The 22,445-nt window shown below is 38.3% G+C and overlaps 1 protein-coding gene across 1 annotated transcript in view; it reads left to right on the forward strand.

Moving 5' to 3' along the window:
- The window catches only part of PSIP1 (PC4 and SRSF1 interacting protein 1), a gene marked incomplete at both ends in the record, with an annotated part of 35,567 nt that extends 13,532 nt beyond the window's left edge, over positions 1-22,035 (forward strand). Inside the window, 12 exons of the mRNA XM_079548365.1 lie at positions 394-501; positions 1,065-1,127; positions 4,724-4,847; positions 6,537-6,612; positions 7,239-7,464; positions 8,040-8,158; positions 10,494-10,549; positions 12,248-12,318; positions 15,030-15,131; positions 15,313-15,532; positions 19,066-19,177; positions 21,972-22,035. Coding sequence (XP_079404491.1) covers positions 394-501; positions 1,065-1,127; positions 4,724-4,847; positions 6,537-6,612; positions 7,239-7,464; positions 8,040-8,158; positions 10,494-10,549; positions 12,248-12,318; positions 15,030-15,131; positions 15,313-15,532; positions 19,066-19,177; positions 21,972-22,035 — 1,341 coding nt within the window. The remainder of the gene's footprint in view (positions 1-393; positions 502-1,064; positions 1,128-4,723; positions 4,848-6,536; positions 6,613-7,238; positions 7,465-8,039; positions 8,159-10,493; positions 10,550-12,247; positions 12,319-15,029; positions 15,132-15,312; positions 15,533-19,065; positions 19,178-21,971) is intronic.
- Positions 22,036-22,445: the final 410 nt, after the last annotated feature.

Here is a 22,445-nt window from a genome sequence, read left to right on the forward strand (position 1 = left end):
GGACTTCGTTCAAGCTGGTCTGTAATTCTTCCATGTTTGTGTGTGCAGATAGACTGATCTAAGTGAATCTTGAATTTATTTTATTAAGAAACACCATTATGACTGAATTATTCATATCTGGAATTCACTTGAATGGTGTGAACAGTTAGAAATACTCTGTTAGTAGTAATACAGTGAAGTAGCGCAGTTATGTTACCACAAACACAAAGAGGACTTGAAGACAAAGTGGTTTGCAATATGTGAAAATGGTCCTGCCATTAGTTTCAGTGTGTATGTAAGAAAGCACGTATATAGAGTGAGAGTGAAAAACAGCATGATGATTATTGGTATGTTCTCATTTAACATTTTCTTTCTTTTTCATATGTTTTTGACTCTGTATTATTCTGTTTGCAGTTGTCTTCCAAAGAGGATAACAACTTACCTGCAGAAGCTGAAGCAGAAGAAAAGGAGATGCCTACTACAAAGGAAGATGATGTACCTTCTGAAAAAAACAGCAAGGAAGTATGTGAAAGCTTTTACTGTGTACTAGAGCATATTTTAATATTACATCAGTTAATAAAGAAATTTTATGCGCAGGGAAGCCACAGCTACCGTTAGTGTGACAGTCTCAGTTTGGTATGTAAAACTTACTGTGTGTTTGCTCTCATTGAAATAAGCAGGAATAGAAGCTTTCATCAGGTAGACAAACCAGATTAAAGTTTATTCAGTTTAAAAATTGGTGGAACAGTGTTTTCATTACTCTGTGTAGCAAGTGCAACTTTTTTTAAAAAGATTAAAGAGATCAGTTGCTAAACGATGATTTAAATAAAGGTATGTAGTAATGTTGTAGCCTATCTTATTTCTTACCTTTCAGTAGGGAATCTTGATTACCATATAATGATATCCAAAAGCAGGAAATGTCTTTATGATAATTTTTGTAAATTATATATTCCCAATTCAGTTGTGGGAAGGAATAAAACAAACTAGAAACATGGTTTTGTTTGTGGAAAAGATCCCAAAAACTTATAAACATATCAGATATGTTTTTTTCCTAAACTCTTAGCACCATTTTTAATTTTTCACAGGGTGTGGTGAAAACAGATGATGCTTCTATTCCCAAAGTTGCTAGAAGAGGAAGAAAAAGAAAGGTAGCAGTATACTTAAATATTTCACCTTCTTGAAATTTTTTAGTGGGGTGGTAACAGTTAATCATTTTCTGTGGTGGCAAATTATGCATAAGTTGGTAACAGTTATCATTTTCTTTGGTGACAAATTATGCATTCCTTCCAAATATAGTTGAAAGTTTTGTAGGAGTGATCATTCTCCCAAGAGGACATCTCACATTTTTGTTTGAGCTCAGTGTAGGGTAAGGAGTTTTCTTTTTTCCACACATAAGCACACAGTGTAAGTGACAATAATTGAAATAAAATAACTTGCTTTGAAGCTCTGAAGGAAAAAGGAAAAACAGACAAATTAAGAGCCTTCATACTGAACCAGCACCTGAAATACTTCTATTCTTTCCTAAGATTGTATGTTTGTGGTCTCTTCTGGGAAGAAACAGAGTTTTACTATGAAAGAAGCAGTTCCAACTGTTGTCTTACTGTTTTCCACCATTGATGTTAATGTGGATGTACAAAAAGCTAGATTGGAGCACTCTCCAAGTGAAATCTAGATTAAAATGGAGCTAAGTGTAATTTTAATTTGACACTACTTCTTTTTAAGTTGATTCATTAATGCTGACAGCAGGGATGAGTGCAGAAATTTACCTGTGGCCTGGTGTGTTTGCCACAGATGAATAGTATACTATCATCTCCTTCATGCAGGATGCACATTTGTGTATTCCTACAAAAGCAACTTATATTTATATAAATTTTGAAGTTTTAAAGAACACCTTATTTGAAAAAAAAACTACGAAAGTAAATCTGAAATAATATGCAAGAAAATGTCTAGTCTGAACAGCAGGGAGTTGAAAATACGTGTCAGTGTACATATACCTGATACTTTTATTGTATTGTATGGGAGAGAAGCCTCAGATGACACCAGAACAGATCTTGTGCTTTAGTTCCCATAATGCACTCAAATCATGGCTGTAGTGTTTTTTAGTTTCGTTTAACGCAGCTGATTTTTGTTTATGTCATAATGCATTTCAGACCCAAGGTGGCTTCTTCTGTAATGCTTGGCAGCTCGAGTTGACACATGTGTTTAGTGCGTGCTGTATGTGGTAGGCGCATTAACCAAAAACTTGTGTACTGCTGGACATTGCTGGGACAGAGTGGTTAAGGTTGAAAGGGGTTTGTTTTTCCACTTGGGCCATCAGCTCTCCTTGAGCAGGGACACCAGAGCAGACTGCAGAAGATCATGTGCAGGCAGCTCTTGAAGATCTCTAAGGAGGAGACCCTGTGGCCTCTCTAGCAGCCTGTGCCAGTGCTTTGTTACCTGCATGGCACAGAAGTGCTTCCTGTGACAAAACCTTCTGTGTTCCTTTTTGTGCCTGTTGCTTCTTTCTCAGTGCTGGACAAAGAGTTTCTGTCCTCTTAGCACCTTCCCTTCAGGTGTTGATAGGTGTTGATAAGATGACCTTTGAGCCTTTTGTTCTCCAGGCAAACAGTCCCAACTCTTGGCCTCTTCTCACAGGAGGGGTCTTCTGGTCTCTTTACTGAAGATATGTTGTGATAATTACAGGCCAGCATGAATCTTTGCACTGCTGACCGCTACCCTCTAGGCCTAATCATTCAGTTTTGAGAAATCCACATCGCTATCTGCTCATCCAACCTGTGCTTTGACAGTTTCTTTTATGCTGTGCATAGTCAGTTTTTACAGAATTGTAGGAAGGAAGACTATATCCACTGTTCTCTTATTTCCCATCAAGCTAGTGATGCCATAGAAGCTTACTGAGTTGGTCTGACCTGACCTCCCATAGTCTTTGTTAGCTACTAATGATTTGCTTCTCTTTTGTGAATCTGGAAATAATTTCCTGGGTTGAGCTGTTCAGTCACTTTCCCAGGGAAGATGCTGAGACTGACCAGCCTGGGACCTCCTTCTTGCTCTTTTTTGAAGGTAAAAGCAATGTTTGCTTTCCTCAGTTGCCACAGTTGAGCAAAACTTACAGAAGGGTGGCTTTGCAGTTGCATCTACTGGCTCCCTCAGTACAAGCTTGAATGCCATTGCATTTGCAAGTGTCTGGTTTGCTCAAGTGTTTTCAAACTAGATCCTCATCCACAAAGTATCTGTCTTTCTTGCTCTGGTCTCAGTTTGGTCTCTGGGACCTTGGATCCCTAAAGGCTAATCTTGCTTGTGGAGGTTGAGGCAAAAAGGGATTCAATTGGTATCTTGGCCTTAACATTTTCCCCAGTAACCCCAGTCTCTTTTTCTGTAGTTAACAAAATACGCAGAGGACCTACATCTTCCCCAGTCTTTCTTTTGTCATTGACATTCTTTAAGAAACCCTTTCTGTTCCCCTCTTCATATCTTTGGTAAGATTAGATTCTGTCTGGGCTTCAGCTTTCTTAACTTGATCCCTGGCTCTTGTGATAATGTCTCTGTTCCTCTCAGGCTAGCTGTCCTTGTTTCTATCTTCTATCTATTTGTGTTGACTTTGGCCAGGAGATCCTTGTTCAGTCATGTGAGTCTCCTTGCATTTTTGCCTAAATTCCTCTTTGTTGGGATGCATTGCTGTGGAGCTTAAACAAAAAAATGTAATATTTCAAGGAATGTGGTGTAGGCTTGTGGTTAGAAAAGAACGTCGGTTGTATGGTGATACAGCCTTGAATGTGTACTTTATTTTCCTTGAAAGGAACATGGTGTTTTCTTGTCTTGAAACTGTTTTGTTTTGTGTTTGTTTGTTTTTTTTTTTAATCTTAATAGTTATTTTTCTTTCTTAAACTATGTGAAATAAACACAGTTATGATGTACTTTAGTCATGATTTAAGTTTGTTCTTTAAAAATATCTCCAATTATGACTGCATCCAGGAAGAATATAAACATGTATTTGCTGCTACTTTTTCTGTTGCTGCTGTGTGATGTACCTGTATCCAGGACACTAAACTCCTGAGAGTATTTTCTCCTGTTATTTTTTATTAAGATTCTTTTTCTCTGCCTAATAAAATGCTTCTGAAGGAAATGCCTATGCATTCCTTAAGATGTTCTTTTGTCACTCTTCTTTGTCACCCCTCCCCACTTTTTACAACCAAGCCCCTCTGAGATGACTGTATTGATAAAGTTCATAATTTATGGTTAGTTCAATTTAGCTTATGATTTTTTTCTGTTGCAAATAATTAGCTACAAAGCAGGTAGTTGAGAAGCTTCATCTACTTTCATGATGTTGTGACATATCTGAGAGCTTATACCGTTTAAAAGAGTAATATTTGTGTATAGGGCAAAATGAATTTACATCCTTAGAACTGGAAAACTGGGTTTTGGCAGTCATTACTAATTTAAAGGACTCATTATATTTTTTGAACTGAGGTTTCGGGTTTTTTTTCTTCATTTTCTGAAGATAAATAGGCTGGTTCAGGCTATCTGAAACATTACTGTATGTAGTCATAGTAGGTAGTTATAGAATGGAGAACATGAAGCAAATGATTCTTAAGTATAATCTACTACAAAATTTGTATTATTTTTTTATTTAGAAATAATAGAGTAATAATGAATGCGTTTAAAAACTGTTGTCTGAGAAAGTAGTTGAGAAGTTGGTGCTTTCATTCATTTCATGCATTTCATTTGGGAAATATATTCTTTAAATTAGGCTGAAAAACAAGGTGAAGCTGAGGAAACAGCAGTAGTGGCAACAGCAGCAGTGGTATCAGCAGCAGCAGCAACTCCAGTGACTGTGTCTCCAAAAGTAAGCCCAAAAAGAGGAAGACCAGCAGGTAACTATAAAAGAATAATATTTTGTCCTGCTGAAATACCTTAATATAATTAAAGAGGGTTTACTGTATCTTTCCTATAAACTACTACAGAGTATAGATACAATCAGTTGTAAAGCGAAAATATATCTCAAACTTACAAATTTAGGGTATAAATGGATTTAAACTGTGAGCATTAGTACTCTGAATAATGCTTGCTGTTTTGGGGTAGGAGAGTTACCTTCAGGAAGATATTCTTCATAGAACACTCATAAAAAATAGACTGCAGTAAGGTTCCTCTGTGCATTGTTGATTTATGAAGTTTTCCGTACTTACAGAAATACTAAAATTTTTGTTAGAACATCCTTAAAGCATGACTAAGAGAACTGAGGGAAGATTGTGCCTGTAGGTGGAGCTGAGAGAATAACAAAAGCAAGCAAAGAGCAGGAGAGACTTGTTTAATTAAATGCGTAAATCAATATGTGTAGATTGACAGAAAAAGGAAATGAAAATTCAACTACTTTATTTTAAACTGTGTAATTTGAAACATTTACTTAAAATTCTGCTTTTCTTGTTTCGGTTTGTTTTATTTTTTTTCTTTCAAAGTAGCAATGATCTGATTTATTGGAATTTCTGTGCTGAGCTTGTAGATACTGTAGATATTCTTGAACTGATTATAATACTGTTTCGTAGCAATACATTGCCTGAGTGTCTAGTCTGGGAAACAAATAATAGATTGTATTCATCTGTATCTACTAAAAGCATAAAAATAGCTTACAGGAAGTGCAACCACAGTTAAACCAACTTAATTGCATTTATCTTGGAAGCTGTGAAGAAATTAAGTGTCGCTCTAGTCCATAATTTCATTATATTACTAAATGTACTTTTCAAATATTTGCATTTGTTTTTGTCTTATAACATATTGTTTCTAATCCCTACTGTCTTAGAACAGGAGTCTTTAAGAGATGCTTTTGACACTTGTATAAAATACCTTATCCCAAGATGTACTAGGAAGCATTTTCTGATGTTGATATGGTGCATGCAGCTCTTGCTTAAGAGTCCTCAATACTGACACCAGCAGGAATTTAAACACTAACATTTCCTAACGACGTGCTTACTATGATCAGACAGACAACTTCAGCAAATTAAAAGCAGTGCACCAAGTATTTTTGTTTGACAGAATTCGAAGGGTGTAAGTGCCAAGAAGGCAGACTGTTTGTCTTGCTATAAAAATGTGGTGAACCGCAAAGTTTTCCTGTATACTTAGGCATGGTGTTAGAACATCTTGAAAGTAGTTTGCTAGCAAGAAAATTCAGAGAAACTCTGGGATGTACCTAAAATTATTGATAGTAAACAGATGGCATGTAAATGTGGACAGGAAGTGACTGCTTTCAGCTTATTGCTGGTCTTCCTCCTTCAGTTTATTTGTTTCATGTTGTGTAACTAATACAGGTCCTAAACACACCACACAGAAAACAGAAGAATTAGTAGTTTGAACCTGTTGTTGAAAAATCAGTAATATATGGAATAACTAAGTTTTCTGAGATTTTTGGTTAAAGCCTGGTACTCTTGGAATTCATGTAATAACTATCTGGATCCTTTGAAATTTGTAAAATATCAATATTCTAAGAGTTGCTTCTGACTAAGAATCTTTCCTCGTAGACAAGGAATAGATAGTGGCTGTGGACTAACAAATCATTTTCCTTATACTAGCTTCTGAAGTAAAAGTTCCAAAACCGAGAGGGAGACCCAAGTTGGTGAAGCCACCTTGTCTTTCTGAAAGTGACCTGTGAGTAGTTTATTTGTTTCTATAGAAAGCTTCTTAACTATTAACAACGTTGTTCCTTGCTAAGACTTCATAATTCTTATTTTGTAAATTCGAACTTCTCTTCTGACAGTACAGTGAATTCCAGCACTGTCTGCTGCTTACATTTCTTTTTTTACCTTCCTTTTTTCTTGCACGGAGCCCCTAATGATTCTCATAACTGAAGGAAAAGTTCAGCATTAGCATAATTTTCAGTAGGTGAGCAAATGTAGTATTTCAGGCTACGTACGCTTAAGTACAACTTAAAATATTGAAGTGTTTCCACTCTGAAGTATTCCTTGCTCCTGCAGGCATATGCGTGTAGAAAACTTCTGACCATTGGCTTCTGGATTTTGGGTCTATGTACGCATTTTCTGCTTCATTAAGACCTCTGTATTATTAATACTTTATTCTTTTGTTTTGTGCAGGTAATGGACTAATTTTAGAAAAAGGCTTGAGTGTTTTCTGGAAAGTCATTAAATGAACTGAGTGAATTAACTTAAATATTCTGTAGTTAAAATAGAAGAAAAACACCTTCCTGAATTAAGACAATGTGATTGTTTTTAAACTCACTGTTGATAGTTGATATCTAAATACTGTTCATGTGTCAGTGTTAATGAGGAGGAGAAAGCAAAGAAAAAAGGACCAGATGAGAAGCCTAAAAAACAAGTGAAGAAGGATGAGGAAGGTCAGAAGGAAGAGGAAAAACCAAAGAAGGAATATGATAAAAAAGATGGGAAGAAAGAGGGTGAACCAAAAAGGAAAAATACTGCAAAACTGGGTTCTGCGTCAGCTTCTGATTCTGAAGATGAGGGGGCAGAAGAAGAAGGTGATAAGGTATAATTTGGCTTTTCAGATCCATTTATTATAAAAAAAAGTTGTATCGCTAAAGATGGTTCTTGATGTTAATGCCAGACCTTTATGAAAGTTGGAACCTTGTGGTTTGCTGAGTATTTTTTTTAATAAAATCTTTTCTAAGACACTTGAAGATGGATTTAATTTTTCTTTTTGTAGTGCAGAAGTTTGGTTGTTTTTTTGTTTTTTTTTTTTTTGGGTGTATCTAAGAGAATACTTGGCTTGAAATAAGTTTTTGAAAGTCTTGACGTCATCCTAGTCATCTCAATTTCTTTGCTTCTGTAGTATTCAGGATAATTTCTTCTTACTGGAGAAGGAAGGAGGGAGGAAGGACTAATAAAATCCAGAGATAACAGTATTAGAAGGCCTCGTACTTAGTTGCATAGAAAGCCAGTTCTTGTCAGGCTGTTCCTTGAACAGTTGCTGTAGACTAATTCTCTCTCTGTGTGTAGGCAGGTTTATATGACTCCTGAGATAAGGATTTAGTAGTCTTTCTTTTCGGTAATCTAAACACCTCTTTTCTCTTTCCAATCCCAAAAACACAAAAAAAAAAACAGAAGAAAAAAGGGGGAAGAAGCTTGCAGTCAACTCATAGAAGAAACATCATGAGAGGCCAGCATGAAAAAGAGGGGACAGAGAGAAAACGTAAGCAAGAGGAACATGGAGAAAGTGAGCTGTGAGTATTTTTGAAAGGATGTCTTAAGCTTGTGTGAGTACTTTGAAACTAGGAAGAGATACCTGTTAAAAAAAAAAAAAAAAAAAAAAAAAAAAAAAAAAAAAGCAAACAAACAACAACAAAAAAACCATGCTGGTTTGTACTGTATTTTGTTTTTTCCATCTGCCTGTTTTGTGGTCAATTTTAACTTCCAGTGGACACAGTGATAAGCCCTTCTAAATCAGTGTGTACAAGTCTGGGCAGATGGGAAGAATTGAACCTAGAAATAAAGTGATGTTCATTTTTCAGTCTGTTAGAGCTTCCATGAGATGACAGCTCCTGCATTCTATTTAGACTATACATGTGAAAAGGGAAGTAAAATAGCTGCTCTGAATATCTGTCTTTAAGACATTTGATTAAGAGTGATAGGATCTGTTAATCCGTGTTTATGGATTTATTTTTTTTTTAATCACATCGTGGAATGTGTAGGGATTCCTGGAAAACTTTCTTCTCTAGCAGCTGGAGCACACACTATCAGACAAAACAGAAAAAAAAATTATTCTGCTCTGGCACTGCAAAGCCAGTTGACTGATACTAAGAGTACTCTGCAATCAGAAGATAAATTATCACAAATGAATCAAGCCTAAGAGTGAAGAGAAGATCCTTCCATGAACTGGAGGGGAGGGGGCAGGGCAATAGGAGGAAATTCACTTCATTCTCAAGACCTGTCCTCAAGTGGGTGAAGAAGCCATCACTTCAGAAGCATGATGTTCCCATCCCACAGTTGGTGGGAGGGCAGAAGAAAAGGAGAACAAGGTAAAAACTCTGAGAAGCAGGAAGAGGATAATGGTCTGCTTTGTTCATTGCTGTGCAGTTCTACTTTTTCTGACGTACATCAACAAGATTCTGGTTTAGAGTTTTTGATCCTCCTGCCCTTTCTTTTCCTCCTCTTCCTGTCACTCCTATGAAAAACTAACAGTTACTTCACCGGCCCATAGGAAACCTAAGTATTTCCAACTCCAGAGATAGTAAATTGTTCTCAGCAATTCTTAATATATCACTGCTTAAATCTGGCATAAACTGATTTCTGCAGTCAACTGTCATGTATTGGTTTGGTTACAGTAATCAAGTCTCTAATTTTAAATAGCTTTTGTATTTTATGTTCTAGGGGATACATATAGCTTAGTTTAAGAGAAATGGGAGTAGTAGTTAATTTTAATGAATGCATAATGAATTGTAGCTGGTATCTAAAAGCACAAGTCTCAATACTGATTAAAAGTAGAAGCACTTCTTTTTTGTGCTGTTTCAAGCTTTTCTGTTAATATTCAGAATATAGGTCTATCCTTCTTTGGTTGTCTTTCCCATCTGTTTTAATCTACTTCTTCTCATGTCTGTTATAACTACTGGATTACTATTTATGTAAGTAGTAACAGTGCTTTGAACAAAAAGCATTGTCTGTGCTACCAGTTGAAGTAAATTAGCCTTATGTATGTCCTAATGGCTGTCTGTAACTTGATGGAGTATGGAAAGGAAACATAGAAGATGTAGATTTGAAGAATTTTATAGATGCATGCTGATATTTATTCATAGCATATTGAAATATACAGATTATAAAGTGAGGCTTTTAAACCTGTCAGTAAGACAAGACTGGGAAATTGTAAATTGAAACAGGGTTAATACTCTTCTCTGAATAAATAAAAAGTTACACAGCTAGCTTGAAAGACTTTTGCCTGTTTCCTCTTCTTTTTGAGATGAAGATTAGCTGGGACTTACAAAAAGTTTGGTTTTGGTGAGGTAATTAGAAAGAGCCAGGAATATTTCTGTCAAGACTTAAATTATCAATGGTACATTGAAGTTCAGTTTTAGGATACATGCACTGTAATAACTGCACTAAAAAAAAATCACATTTGAACCAATTATAATAATCTTAAAAGTAAATTAATTGTAATCTTTCCCAATAGTAATGTTAAACAGTAGTGTAATTTTTTTTTTTTTTTTTTTTTTTTGTCATATTAGGTATTTTTTCCTCTATAAATAAGCTTTGTTTCTGTGCCACTTCCCCAACTTTTTACATGCAGCCAAAACAGTACAGTTTACAAATGTTAGTTGTTTCTCTAAACTTTTAATTTTTTGCTTTTGGGGAACACTGAGATTAAACAGCAATATAATGTCAAAGTGAAAAAGAAATCATTTATTTCGGTCTTTGAAAAGTAGGGTTTAGCTCATGTTTTTTGCATGCTAATGTTTTGAGTTACTATCTCTGTAGAACATAGCAGCTCATCTAAAATGTGGAGGGAAAAGAGACTAAAGAGCAGACTTTTACAGTATTGTAAAAACACTTTAACATTTTTGATAGGCAGAGTAAAGAAGAAGGCAAGAAAACAGAAGTTAAGAAGATGGAGAAGAAGAGAGGTTAGTTTAAAGAAGCTAAACAGAATATTGTGGGTCATCCTGAACTCTGAGAACTGACTGCCTGGATGAGATAATTACTGCTAAGGGTGAAGTTGGAGTCTCAGTCCAAATTGTTTGATCTATGACTTTCTCCTTCAGATCTGTATGACAATGCATTCTTGTTCTGTGTTGTTTCCTAAGTGCATTAGAATAGTTCTCTGCTATTCTCGTTCTATTATTCAATATTTTAAATATTTTTTCAGATGATTTCTTCTGTTGGTGAACAAGAACTTCTAATTTCTTGAGTTGAATAATTTCCATTTTTGCTATAACACGATAACTGGGACCTCTTTGAGTATTTAGATATTACCTTTTACTGAGCAAGAGGCTTGCTAAGCAAGAGGCTTGTTTTTCCTAAGCAAGAGGCTTAGATTCAGATTACTGTGGTTTTGCCTACTAACCCACAGTTGCAAACTGACCTTCATCAGGATAAGACATTCCTTTTTTAGTACTCCTGTTTTTAAGAGCAATTCAAACGACTAGCTGCAGCTTGTACTATATGTATGTTACTCCAAAAGTAATGCCTCCTATTTATTTCCATAGAGAAAGAACAAGAAACACTATTTGAATAGAGCTAAGTACCAGCAAAAATACACTATTTTTCAACACGGTCACCATTTTCAGCTGTGCATTTTTACTGGTGATGAGCAATAGTCTGTGTGGCCATCTGATATGTGGCTTGTCTTTCATGTTGTTCTCAACACTGCTGAAACACACCACTGCCGCCATCCCACTGTGCTCACATCCACTATTTGTCTCTGAAAATGTTCAGCAAGCATCAGTGAATGTCAGTGGGTGCCATTTTTTCCCATGGAGGAACTTGGTGGCACATCTTTGCTTTCTCCAGACTTTCAGGTCAGACACCGCTTTGTCAGACTGCCCCTTTTCAGCCATCTGCCACACAGCAACAGCGTGTAAGAAAATACTGTTGGGAACATTCAGCCTCAACTGCCGTACACCACCAGCATCCACCTCTGGCATTGTAGGCCAACGTAATGAAATAGGAGGCATTACTTCCTGGGCAGTCCTTGTATGAGCATGGACTGCAAGCAGTTCTACTTTTGGCAGAGGGGGGAAAATAGTTATCCAAACTCATCCAAGATTGGCTGGATTTAAATTCTGATTGCCTGCAGTGTACTTCGAAGCATGTACCACTACGTATGGGTTAAAAGAAGCAAGAAAAAAAAGCATTCAGTGCACAAAATTGGACATGAACGCTTCTCCTTCCAACCTGTCAAGCAGCTACAGGCCACTTTATTTGTGTTTTCAAGTATGTCCAACTTGCAAAAAACAAATGCAGTAATATCCAGATAGTTCTCACAATTAGTAATTGTTAATATTTACTGAAACTTACTTTTAATTTGACAGAGGATGATATCCCAAAAGTGAAATTGAAAATTATTTTCAACTTATAACTTCTAAGGTGAAAACTGTATCGGTTGCTACTTGTGTCCAATTAAAAAAAGAAACAAAAAAAAATCACATCTGTAAATAAATACATCACAAGGGTTATGTGTGCATGGTCGTCTGAAGTAGGCTGCTTGTCCATTTTTCTTCCTTCTCTGTGATATTCAGATTTGTATTAAGGTTTCTACAAACACAAACTTGATAAGATGATGAGATTATCAAATATTCATGCGTACTGTTTTTAATCTTCAGAAACATCAATGGATTCTAGGCTTCAGAGGATACATGCAGAGATTAAAAACTCCCTGAAAATTGATAATCTTGTAAGTATATGCATCTTTTAACTTACACATAAAATTCCAATTAATTGGCATACATGTTTATTTTTAATTACTATTCTGAGAATTAAAGGATTTTTTTTCACTTTGAAAGAGAACTGTGCTCTTTAAATGGGGTTGCTATAGATCCTAAGATACAGAGCCAGTAAGTAAAATCAGTTTTGTTTAAAAATACTTAATCATAAGTTATCTGCCAGAAAAATTTAGAGTTCTGACAAGTGAGCTGTCTATGCTAGCTCAGCCTGAGCTGTGCAGGAGCACCAGGAAGCAGTGAGTGTGGTAGTTGGCAGACTGCTTGGTGTAAGGGGTGGTATCATTATCTGCTTTTCTTGCTCGTTGTTTGCTGCTTCTTGGGAGCTCTAGATTTGGAACAGTGCTGACAGATGGCTGAGGCTTGTCTGACTCTCAGGCTATTTATTAGCAGCTGCTGTTTTTCCATGTTGGGCACCAGTGTTACAGCCAAGGGAGATTTACAAGGGTCAGGCATGTCTGTGTGGCTTTGAGAGTGATGGTTAAGTGCATGGGGACCGAGGTGGTACTCTCTATCCTCCTAATGAGGGGAAAGGGCTTGTGAAGGAATGGATTGATTCTGTGGATTAGCACTTAGTTCTGGAGTTGATGTAAGCAACAGGATTTGGTTGCTCTGATGATGGGAACTATATGAAGGTCAAGGACTGCAAGAGTCAAGAGGATCTACCTGAATAACGGGAAAGTTACCACTGCCAAAAGGCTACCTGGGTTGGTTAAAGAAATTAAAACCGTAAACAGCAGTGAAAGAAAAAGTGAAGAAATGATGTAACAGGATGGGAATAAATAATGGAGGGTGATGCGGACAGAACTGACCTTGTAGTGATGTCATTTTAGTACTGTTTTGCTGATTTACAAGTAAATGAATAGAAATGAGGGAGTGCCAACAACACATTGTGAAGAAGGCTTTACATTTTTTGGTAGGGTTAGCACAACTGGATGCCTCTCTGAAGTGCATGCAGGCTAATGCATATGCACTGAGGAATTAAGAATTAGATGTCTGCAGTTGTTGGTCTCTGATGTTGTTGGGATCACAGAAATTTGCTGGAATAGTTCATGGGACTGGAATGCTCATATGGGTGGACAGAGGCTTTTGTGGAAGGACAGGTGCCAGGGAGACAAGACAGGAAATATCGGGGAGAGACTAGTAAGAGTACTTGGGATCTCTGCACTGAGACTGATAAGACAGCTAAGAAATTATAGTCAAGATCAATAGCTGGATATATAAATGAGGATGATAGTGTCAAAGAATCTGCTGCAGATCACCGGATGAGGAAGCACAGAGTGGATTCTTGAGGTAAGTGAAGGATACCTTAGGTTCAAAGTTTCGGGTACTTGTAAGACCACCCTGACATATAATGAAGCTCAACACATTGTTTACATAACCATCCAATAAATTGCTGGAGTGTGAGAATTACCTGACATAGGATCAATGAGTTGACAAGAGAAGACACCTTTGTGGACCTGGTTCCTAGTGAAGGAACTAATCAGGTACAAAGATTGAGGGCTATCTTGACTAGTGATGGTGGAGTTCAGGATCCTGGGAAAAGGGAGCCTGACAAAAAGGATCAAAACTGTGGACTCGAGAGCAGACTTTGGTCTATGAAGGGACCTGCTTGGAAGAATCCCTTGGGAGCTCTTCCAGGAGAGAAAAGGGGAACAAGAGATCTGACTGATTCGCAGGAATTGGCCTCCTTCAGATTGGTCCGTCTTGCTGAGCAAGAACATGAATAAATGGGGCAGGAAGGCGGCATGGATGAAAAGGTTGCTGCTGACTAAAATCAGACACAAAAAGCAAGCATACAGGAAGTGAAAACAGGAACTTTTACCGGTAGTGACCGGGGAAGGAATATGACACTGTCAAAGCTTGGGTGGCTGGGCTTTTAAAAGGAAAGCCCAAATCCACCTGGAATAGAATCTGGAGTGAAACACAAGCTTCATCACGTATATCACCAGCAAAAAGTACTCTGTACAGTGTAGGCTTGCTGCTGAGTGGGCTAGGGAATCTATTGGGAAAAAACAGAAGGAATCATGAAAAGGAAATCAAGTGGGATTTAATGTGGATTAAACCCAAGAATGCTGGGGATGCTGCACGTCACTGTGCATACACTCCAGTTAGCCTTTGAAAATTCATGTTTAGGGGGAAGTTTCTGGGGACTGGAAGAAAACTTGAATATTTCTAAGTGCCCTGTGTAGTGTCATTCATCAAGCTTTTGACTGAATAATCTATGAAGGTACAGTTCTGTCTGTCAGAAGCAGTCCACTCTGTTTTGTTTCTTAGTGGCAGGTCACTTGTGAAAAACTGTGAATGAGAAAGGCTGAATATTTGGAGAACAGCTTTAGGTAATGTAGCACTAGAATTATAAAAGGACCAGAGAGTTTGTATAATGGAAGTATGAAGTTGGTTTCTTTGTTAGTTTAAGTTACTCAATATATATATAAATATATATAAATATAAATATAAAGTATATAAATAAATATATAAATAAATACTACTTGCATTTCAACTTCTTGTGTTTGCAAGCTTGATGGTAGAGATTGTTACAGAATTAAAAAGTAAAATTAAGGATTTTGTAAGAAATTATTTAATATGGAAGTGAATTCAGTATAGCTTATGAAGAATTACTGACACTTGAGTGAAGTCGTCAGACTAACGTATTTATCTGCAGGATGTGAACAGGTGTATTGAGGCTCTTGATGAATTGGCATCTCTTCAAGTCTCAATGCAGCAGGCTCAGAAACATACAGAGATGATTCTGACACTCAAGAAGGTAAGATCTGCAGTATTACTTAAGTAAATAGTATTTTAAATTCACGTGTTGCGTACTCAGAGAGTGTAGAAGTCTGTTCTCCTTTCAAGGTAAAATGGGAATTTTGTCTAGCATTTGGTGAATTTTACACAAGTATTTAAGTACTTAAGTGAAGCTACTTCTTTTATCGCTTTGGTTACAGATACGGAAGTTCAAAGTTAGCCAAGTTATCATGGAGAAATCTACAATGCTGTATAACAAGTTCAAGACCATGTTTCTGGTAGGAGAAGGAGATTCTGTTCTCTCTCAAGTACTAAATAAATCACTTGCAGAGCAGAAGCAGCATGAGGAAGCCAATAAAACCAAGGAGCAGTGGAAGAAAGGAACAAACAAAAAAAATGAGAAGGAAAAGGACCAAGCAGGTAAGTGTTTTCAGTTTCTAATATTAAATTTTAATATTAAAGATCCATATTAGCCAGTATTGAGATAAACAGTGTTCTGTACTTTTCTTCGTGTAGCAAGACAATGCAGTAGAAGTTCTTTTTGTAAATCTCTAACTTGAAGCAAAATGAATTGGCAATTCATATTTAAACCTAATGTTACACTCCTCAAGAACTTATTCCAAACAACCTCTCCTGTAATCCCAAAGCAAAACATGTAGTCATCACGGAAAGTGAAGGCAAAGCAGGATTTTTAACTTTACAGTAATAGAGCCTATACATAAAACCATTAAGATTGGAAAGGCCACTAAGATCATTGAGTCCAGCAATCAACCCATGCCTTTGACAGCTCTAAACAGTGTCCAGAAGTGCCACATCTACATGACTCTTGAAAACCTCCACGGACACTGATTCTACCACCTCTGTGTACACTGTGTTCCAATACCTCACCACTCTTTCTGAGAAGAAATTTTTCCTGATAATCAAGCAGAACCTCCCCAGGCACAACTGAAGGCCATTTACTTCTTATCCTAAAAGCAGTTACCTGGGAAAACGGCCGACTCCTGCCTTGCTACTACCTCCTTTCAGGGAGGATTTCATGGCCACCTGGGCACACTGCTGGCTGCTTCAAACATATAGGACTGCATAGAGCTTTTATAACCGAAGTGAAGGAGTTTGCACTTGGTGTTGTTAAAGCTCAAGCAGTTGGCTTTAGCCTGTTGATGAGCCTGTCCAGATCCCTCTGAAGGGCCTTCCTACCTCCAGGCAGATGGACACTTCCTCCCAACTTGGTGTCACCTGCAAAATTTACTGAGGGCTCATTCAATCCCCTTGTCCAGATCATCAGTAACAATATTGAACAGGGCAGGCCCCAGTACTGACCCCTGAGGAACACCACTAATGACTGGTTACCAGCTGGATTTAACTCAGTTTACCACCACTCTCTGGGACTGGCCATGCAGCCTGTTTTCTTGTGGACTGCCAGCTGTTCCAGGAAAAGGCTGTGGAAGATTAAGTCAAAAGCTTTGCTAAAGTCCAGGTATATTACATTCACTGCCTTTCCCTCATCCATTAGATGGGTCGCCTGGTTATAGAAGGAGATTTTGTGGTCAAGCAGGACCTGCCTCTCATGAACTCATGCTAACTAGGCCTCGTTCCCTAGTTATCCTGCATATTTCACATAATTGCAGTCAAGATGATGCGTAATTTTCCTGTTTATGACAGTTGCATGCAGACAATACCAGAGCCACGTGGCATGGTCGACAGGTATGGCAAGGTTTGGTGTGGCCCAGCCCAGTTCCACCCACTTTGGCCTGCTCTGCAGTGCTCATCTTGAGTACGCCCAGCTGTGCATGGTATAGCCTGGAGAGCTCAGTGCAGCAGCATGCTGGCCCTTCTCAGTGAGCTGCTGGACTTACTCCAGGTGCTCTTCTGGGAGGAGGAGATGGTGCTGACTCTAGTGGGGCTACAGCTGACAAAGACTGCCTTCATCAGTGTCACTGTGTGTGAGCGGTTCAACAAAGACACAGTCCCAAAGGTAGGCTTCAGTATGAGGAGGACCTCAAAGGGAATGTAGGTGACCAGCTACTTTCACAGCATGGGAGAGCCATACTACTGTGGAGTGAGAGCCATGGTGTATATAGTGACTGTTGCTGCCCAGGAGAAGCTCAAGGCCTTGAAGAATGAACTTCACAACCTGTGAGACACACTGCAGCTCCAGAGCATCCTAGTCCTGGTACTGGCGATCAGGGGAGATCTCTCTGGTGCCTTGAATGAGAAAGAGCTCAGTTGAGAAGATGAGCCCATCTGCCACACAGAACTGAGGTTCATTGCTACTCCATGTCCTGCAAACAAAAGGAAAGCATAAACATTACCCTGCAGTGGCTTATTCAGCACTAGAAGTCCAGAAGAAGTTGAGATCCCATGGACTGTAGCTCATACCGGGATGATGACGTTGTACAAGCCCATATCCCCTTCTGCTCTGTGCATCCAGCTCTCTCTAGATGGATATTTATAGGTGACCTCAGACTCCACTCACATTTAGGTGGAGCCTTTCTTTTTATTATAAAGGAAATGTCCGACTCTGCCCTCCTTCCTTTTCCTCTCTCTTCTTGCCATTTTGGCACTGCCTGTTGTTTGTGTATACAGTGCGTGTGTGTATTTTTATATATGTAAAACTAGTAGATACACATATGTGCGTATGCATATATTTAAGCACTAGCACTATCACACTCAGCCCTGTGAGCTGCAGGAAGGCATTGAGCTCGCTGAGGTCAGCAGTTGGTGGAAATAAGGTCGGCAGTCGACAGCAGCCCCAGGAATGGGCTGGGTAGGGCTACAGACAGGTTCCCCAGAGCTCTTCACACCTTCCTGGGAGCCTGTCAGAAGGGCAGCACCCCAGGAGTGTGGGGAGCATGCCTCTGCTGCTTTTCTCCAGGCTTCATCCCCCATGGGCAGTGTTTGTGGGGGCAGTGTCAAACAACCTCCCCCCCTCTACTCACTGCCCTCAGTACTTTGCCTGCACCTTCCTCCTGTGCCCAGCCTGGGCTGTATCTTACCGCACGTTCCCAGCTGTACTGCTCCACGAGGGCAGTGACTTGAGGGGCTGGTGATGCTGGTGGAGAGCAAGGCTTAACCTTGTCCCCTCTGCCCCAGCTGCCCCTGGAGGCTCCTTATCTGCCTGATCATCCAGTTTCAACCCCCTGCTGTGAGCTGATTGCCACCCACCAGCTCAGAAGGTCAGGCTGCCCAGAGCCCCATCCAAACTGGCCTTGAATGCCTCCAGGGATGGGGCACACACAGTTCTCTGCACAGCCTGTGCCAAGGCCTCTCCACCCTCATAATATAGAATTTTTTTCCTAATGTGTAATTTAAATTTACATTCTTTCAGTTTGAAGTTGTTACCCTTGTCCTGTTGCTACATTCCTTGATGAAGTGTTCCTCCTCATCTTTGCTGCTGGCCCCCTTTAAGTACTGGAAGACTGCAGGAATGTCTCCTCAAAGCCTTCTCTTCTCCAGGCTGATCAAGCCCAAATTACCCAGCCTCTGCTCTGTAAGGAAGGAGCTTCAGCCCCCTGATACCCTTGTGACCATCTCTGGACACACCCCACCAGGTCCATTTTCTTGTTCTGGGGGGCCACAGAGATGATGTGCTGCTGCAGGTGGGATCACATGAAGTACCTACCTGAGGTAGAGTGATGAACAGAATGCACTGCTGAAGAGTATTTTCTCACTTACCAGAATATATATTATTATTTGTAGCCAGGAACCTGAAATCTCCAGGAATTTATTTCCCATCAGGAAAATTGTGATGAAACTCGTTACGGTGAATTTTTAGAAGCTGAAACACTATTTGGTATTTGCTTGTTTTGCATTATTTCAGCTGTTAGTTATTAAGGTGAGGAGAAAACATTTACAGTGTAGGAGTTTGAAGGTAAGAAATTAATCTGGGGTTTCTTACAGCAGAGTTTTATTGCCTGCTGTATTGATTGTTCCTCTACTCTTTCATTATAAAGGTTCAAAGATTCTGAATGGAGGGCCTGAAACTCAAGACACCAACCAATCACAGCACAATGGAGAGAATGGTGAAGAAAAGAAAGATAAACATGAAGTTGGTAGTAAGAAAAAGTGAGTTAATGACTTTAATGAGCTAAGGATTTGTTCTGTTACAGTGAAATGATGCAAATAGAATATGAATAGATTTAACTCCTTGCATGATGTTTAGTTTCTTCACATTTTTTCTCAAAAATTTTTTCTCTTTTTCAAAGAATGATGAAATTTTATTTTTGAAATCACTGCTGTTGAGGAGATTGAAGTAAGTAAAGTATGGATTATCTTCTTAGGAGAAAAACAGCAGGCAGTGAGACAGAGGAAGGTACTGACTTTTTATTGTATTTTAGAGTACTCAAATTATGTCTGAACCAAACATTACAGAAACAAATGAAATTCATCAAATGTTTTTCTCCTGTAGGGATTTCTTCTGATCAGCAGCCAAACCTCTTAAATTAGTGGTGGAATAGGATATCCTGAGTTGAAACAGACTCACAGGGCTTGAATCCTAACACCTGGCTCACCTGAAATTCAAACTATTTTTCTGTGAGCACTGTCCACGTGTTTCTTGACCACTGCCCCTAGGAGCCTGTTCAGTACCTGACTGCCTTCCTGTTCAAGAACCTCTTCCTAAAGCCCATCCCAACTGTGATGCAGCTCTGTGCCATTCCCTTTAGTCCTTCACTGTCACCATTATTGGCTAAATGCAAGTAAACTGTGGGCTAGAGTTGAAACTTCTAACATTTTAGAGCTCGTCATTACAGCAGTTGATACATTTACATTTTCTAAATGAGAAGCCATAGGAATGTTTGAATTTGAATTGATTGAATTTCAGATACTTTCCTCCTGAGTATTTGAATCTTAGCCTCACTGAAAATGCAGTTCAGACTCTTGTAGAACACAAGAAATAATAAAATTTAGTAGGGACAGGGGGAGAGCCAAAGCCAAAGTTTACCCTTAACACAGAATACCAGTTTGGTTCTTTCCTGAGCACTTCTGTACTTGTTCTCAGGGGATTCTTTTTGTCTAGCAGTATGTATTACTGCAAGCTTTCCTCTCATTACCTTTTTCATACGGTTAGGAGGAACTGCAGTTGCCTGGCATTCTTCTGGCTGTATTTCTAATTGAAACTGCAAAAATGAGCATAATATTGACAATTTAGTGTTGGAAAAACTAAATATGGTGTTGAAAGGTTGTTTTCTTTTTTTTTTTTTTTAATGCAAAATTGATTTTAGCTGAGAGATACCCTTGAAATTAATGCTGTCTTTTTACACACCCTTCAGAAATGACATTTGGTTATTCTCAGCTAGTGACAAGAATCTCACATCATTGGCCTCCAACAAGCTGCGCCTTAAGGGAATGTAATCAAGGCAATGAGTGCAGGTTCCCAGCACAACTTACAGAGTAAAATATGCTGCTTTAATGGGAGATGTACTGAAAGCATAGATGTTGCACTTCACTAGTACCATACCGAGTTACTTGAAATCAATAGCAAATCAGTTTAGTTGTCCAGAGAGTATATTTGTAGAAGTATTTAGAAATTAATGATTACTTAAGTGGTTCCCCAAGGTACAAATTTTTTCATTGCCTGTTCCTTTTCTTACTCCTTCCAAGCTTAATAACAAATACCTTCCAATGGCAAAAAAAAGATAATCTTAGATTTCACTTTATGTTTGCTATTAGAAGAAAAAGAGGAAGAGTATTTGAGTACATGCTTGATGCTATAGTGGGAGAAAAAAAGCTTACAGCAGCTACTTCACAAACTTAAATGACAAGCGTGGATCAGGCTGCTGAATATAGTAGTTTCAGAATAAGCACCACAGAGACCACACAATTTAAATCTTAATACTTCAGTAATTGTGACTTTATATGTGGGACTTGCAAATACATATTCCACGAATGAGTTATTTTGGGGTCACGTGTTCTGCCAATAAAGATTTGTCTCTTGAAGTGTTTGTGGTGTTTGCTGTGGCCTTGAACTGCACACTCCCCAACACTTCCTTAACCTTTGTAAACAAAGAAATCAGTCATATTCTGTTTAAAACCTTGCACAGCTTCTGTTAACAAGCAATGAACATAAAACAGAACTTGTAAAACCTCTTACGAATGCCTTGGATGGAGAAAAAAGCATCTGCATACCTGTCTCAATTCAAGAAAGCTACATACTAGTACAGTTTTCTGTTTTTTAGAAGTGAAGCTCGTACTCAAAATAACCAGAAATACATGAATGTTCAAAGTGCAGTCCCCACTCCTGAATATAAGCATGTAATTTATAAACTTCTCAAGTGCGAGCCTGCATATTCAGTTCTGAATTTTGTTCCTTTTGTAAATAAGAGGCTAGACAAATTCAGACCCTTCTGAATACGTATTTCAAAAATTTTGGAAGACAGAAGCTGTCTAATACTTCTGTAGTGATTTTGTACTTAATAACCAGTTTCTGTTGGTAGAATCATATGGTGCTTCCCAAGGTTGCCTCAGCCTTGGAGCTACCAGCAAGAGCAGTAACATGTTAAATGTGCATCTGAAGTGCAGAGAAAAAAGCCAGACTGCTTTTCCATCTGAGTTGATATGCTTGGCACTGGACTCTGCAGGATCTCCTGAAGAGAACCCAAACTGACCTTTGAAGGGCTGCTCCTCCTCACAGCTCTTCATACTCATTTGTGTGGTACCAGTTTCTGCTACCTTAGCTTCATGTCTGGGGACAGTCGACTTAAAAGAGGGCACACAGTTGGTATCCGTACCTTCTTCAATTTCCACGCTTCATCTGCTGAATTTGTATCAATATAATTTAATCTGTATTTAAAAAAATGGCTGTAAGACTTGCTTTTGGCATTTTTTCATGGTCACTAATGTTCTTTTATTGTAATTCTAGGACGTGTGGTGAAGAGAAAGAGCTTGAAAAACCAGCAAAAGAATCTGCCTTTGAAAACAAATGACACCACTGGAGTTGTTTTGTTTTTCTAATTGGAATTGAATTGCGTTTGAAATCTATAGACTGCTGAAAGTTTTAAATAATTTTATAAGCATAGTATTTTAAAATGTTTTAGGGTTTTTTGGTTTTTTTTTTCTTTTTTTTTTTCTTTTTTTTTTTTGGTGGAATAAAAACCCCTTTAATCTTGGTTTGAAAGTATTTAAACACTTGCCAATAGTTTTGTCCAGTATTAACAGGTAACACATTTCAAAATACAAAATTTCCACTTAGAAGAGAAACTTAGAAATTCCTATATGTTACAGGACTTAGAGTTGTAGTATATTTTTATCTGACTACTGTATGTCTAGTTAGTAGCAGGAAAAAGTGAATACTTTTAACTGCTTAATTGCTTCCTTTGTATGAAACCTGTCTTCC

This window comes from Tetrao urogallus, assembly GCF_951394365.1.
Source record: "Tetrao urogallus genome assembly, chromosome: Z".
NCBI classification, from domain to species: Eukaryota; Metazoa; Chordata; class Aves; order Galliformes; family Phasianidae; genus Tetrao; species Tetrao urogallus.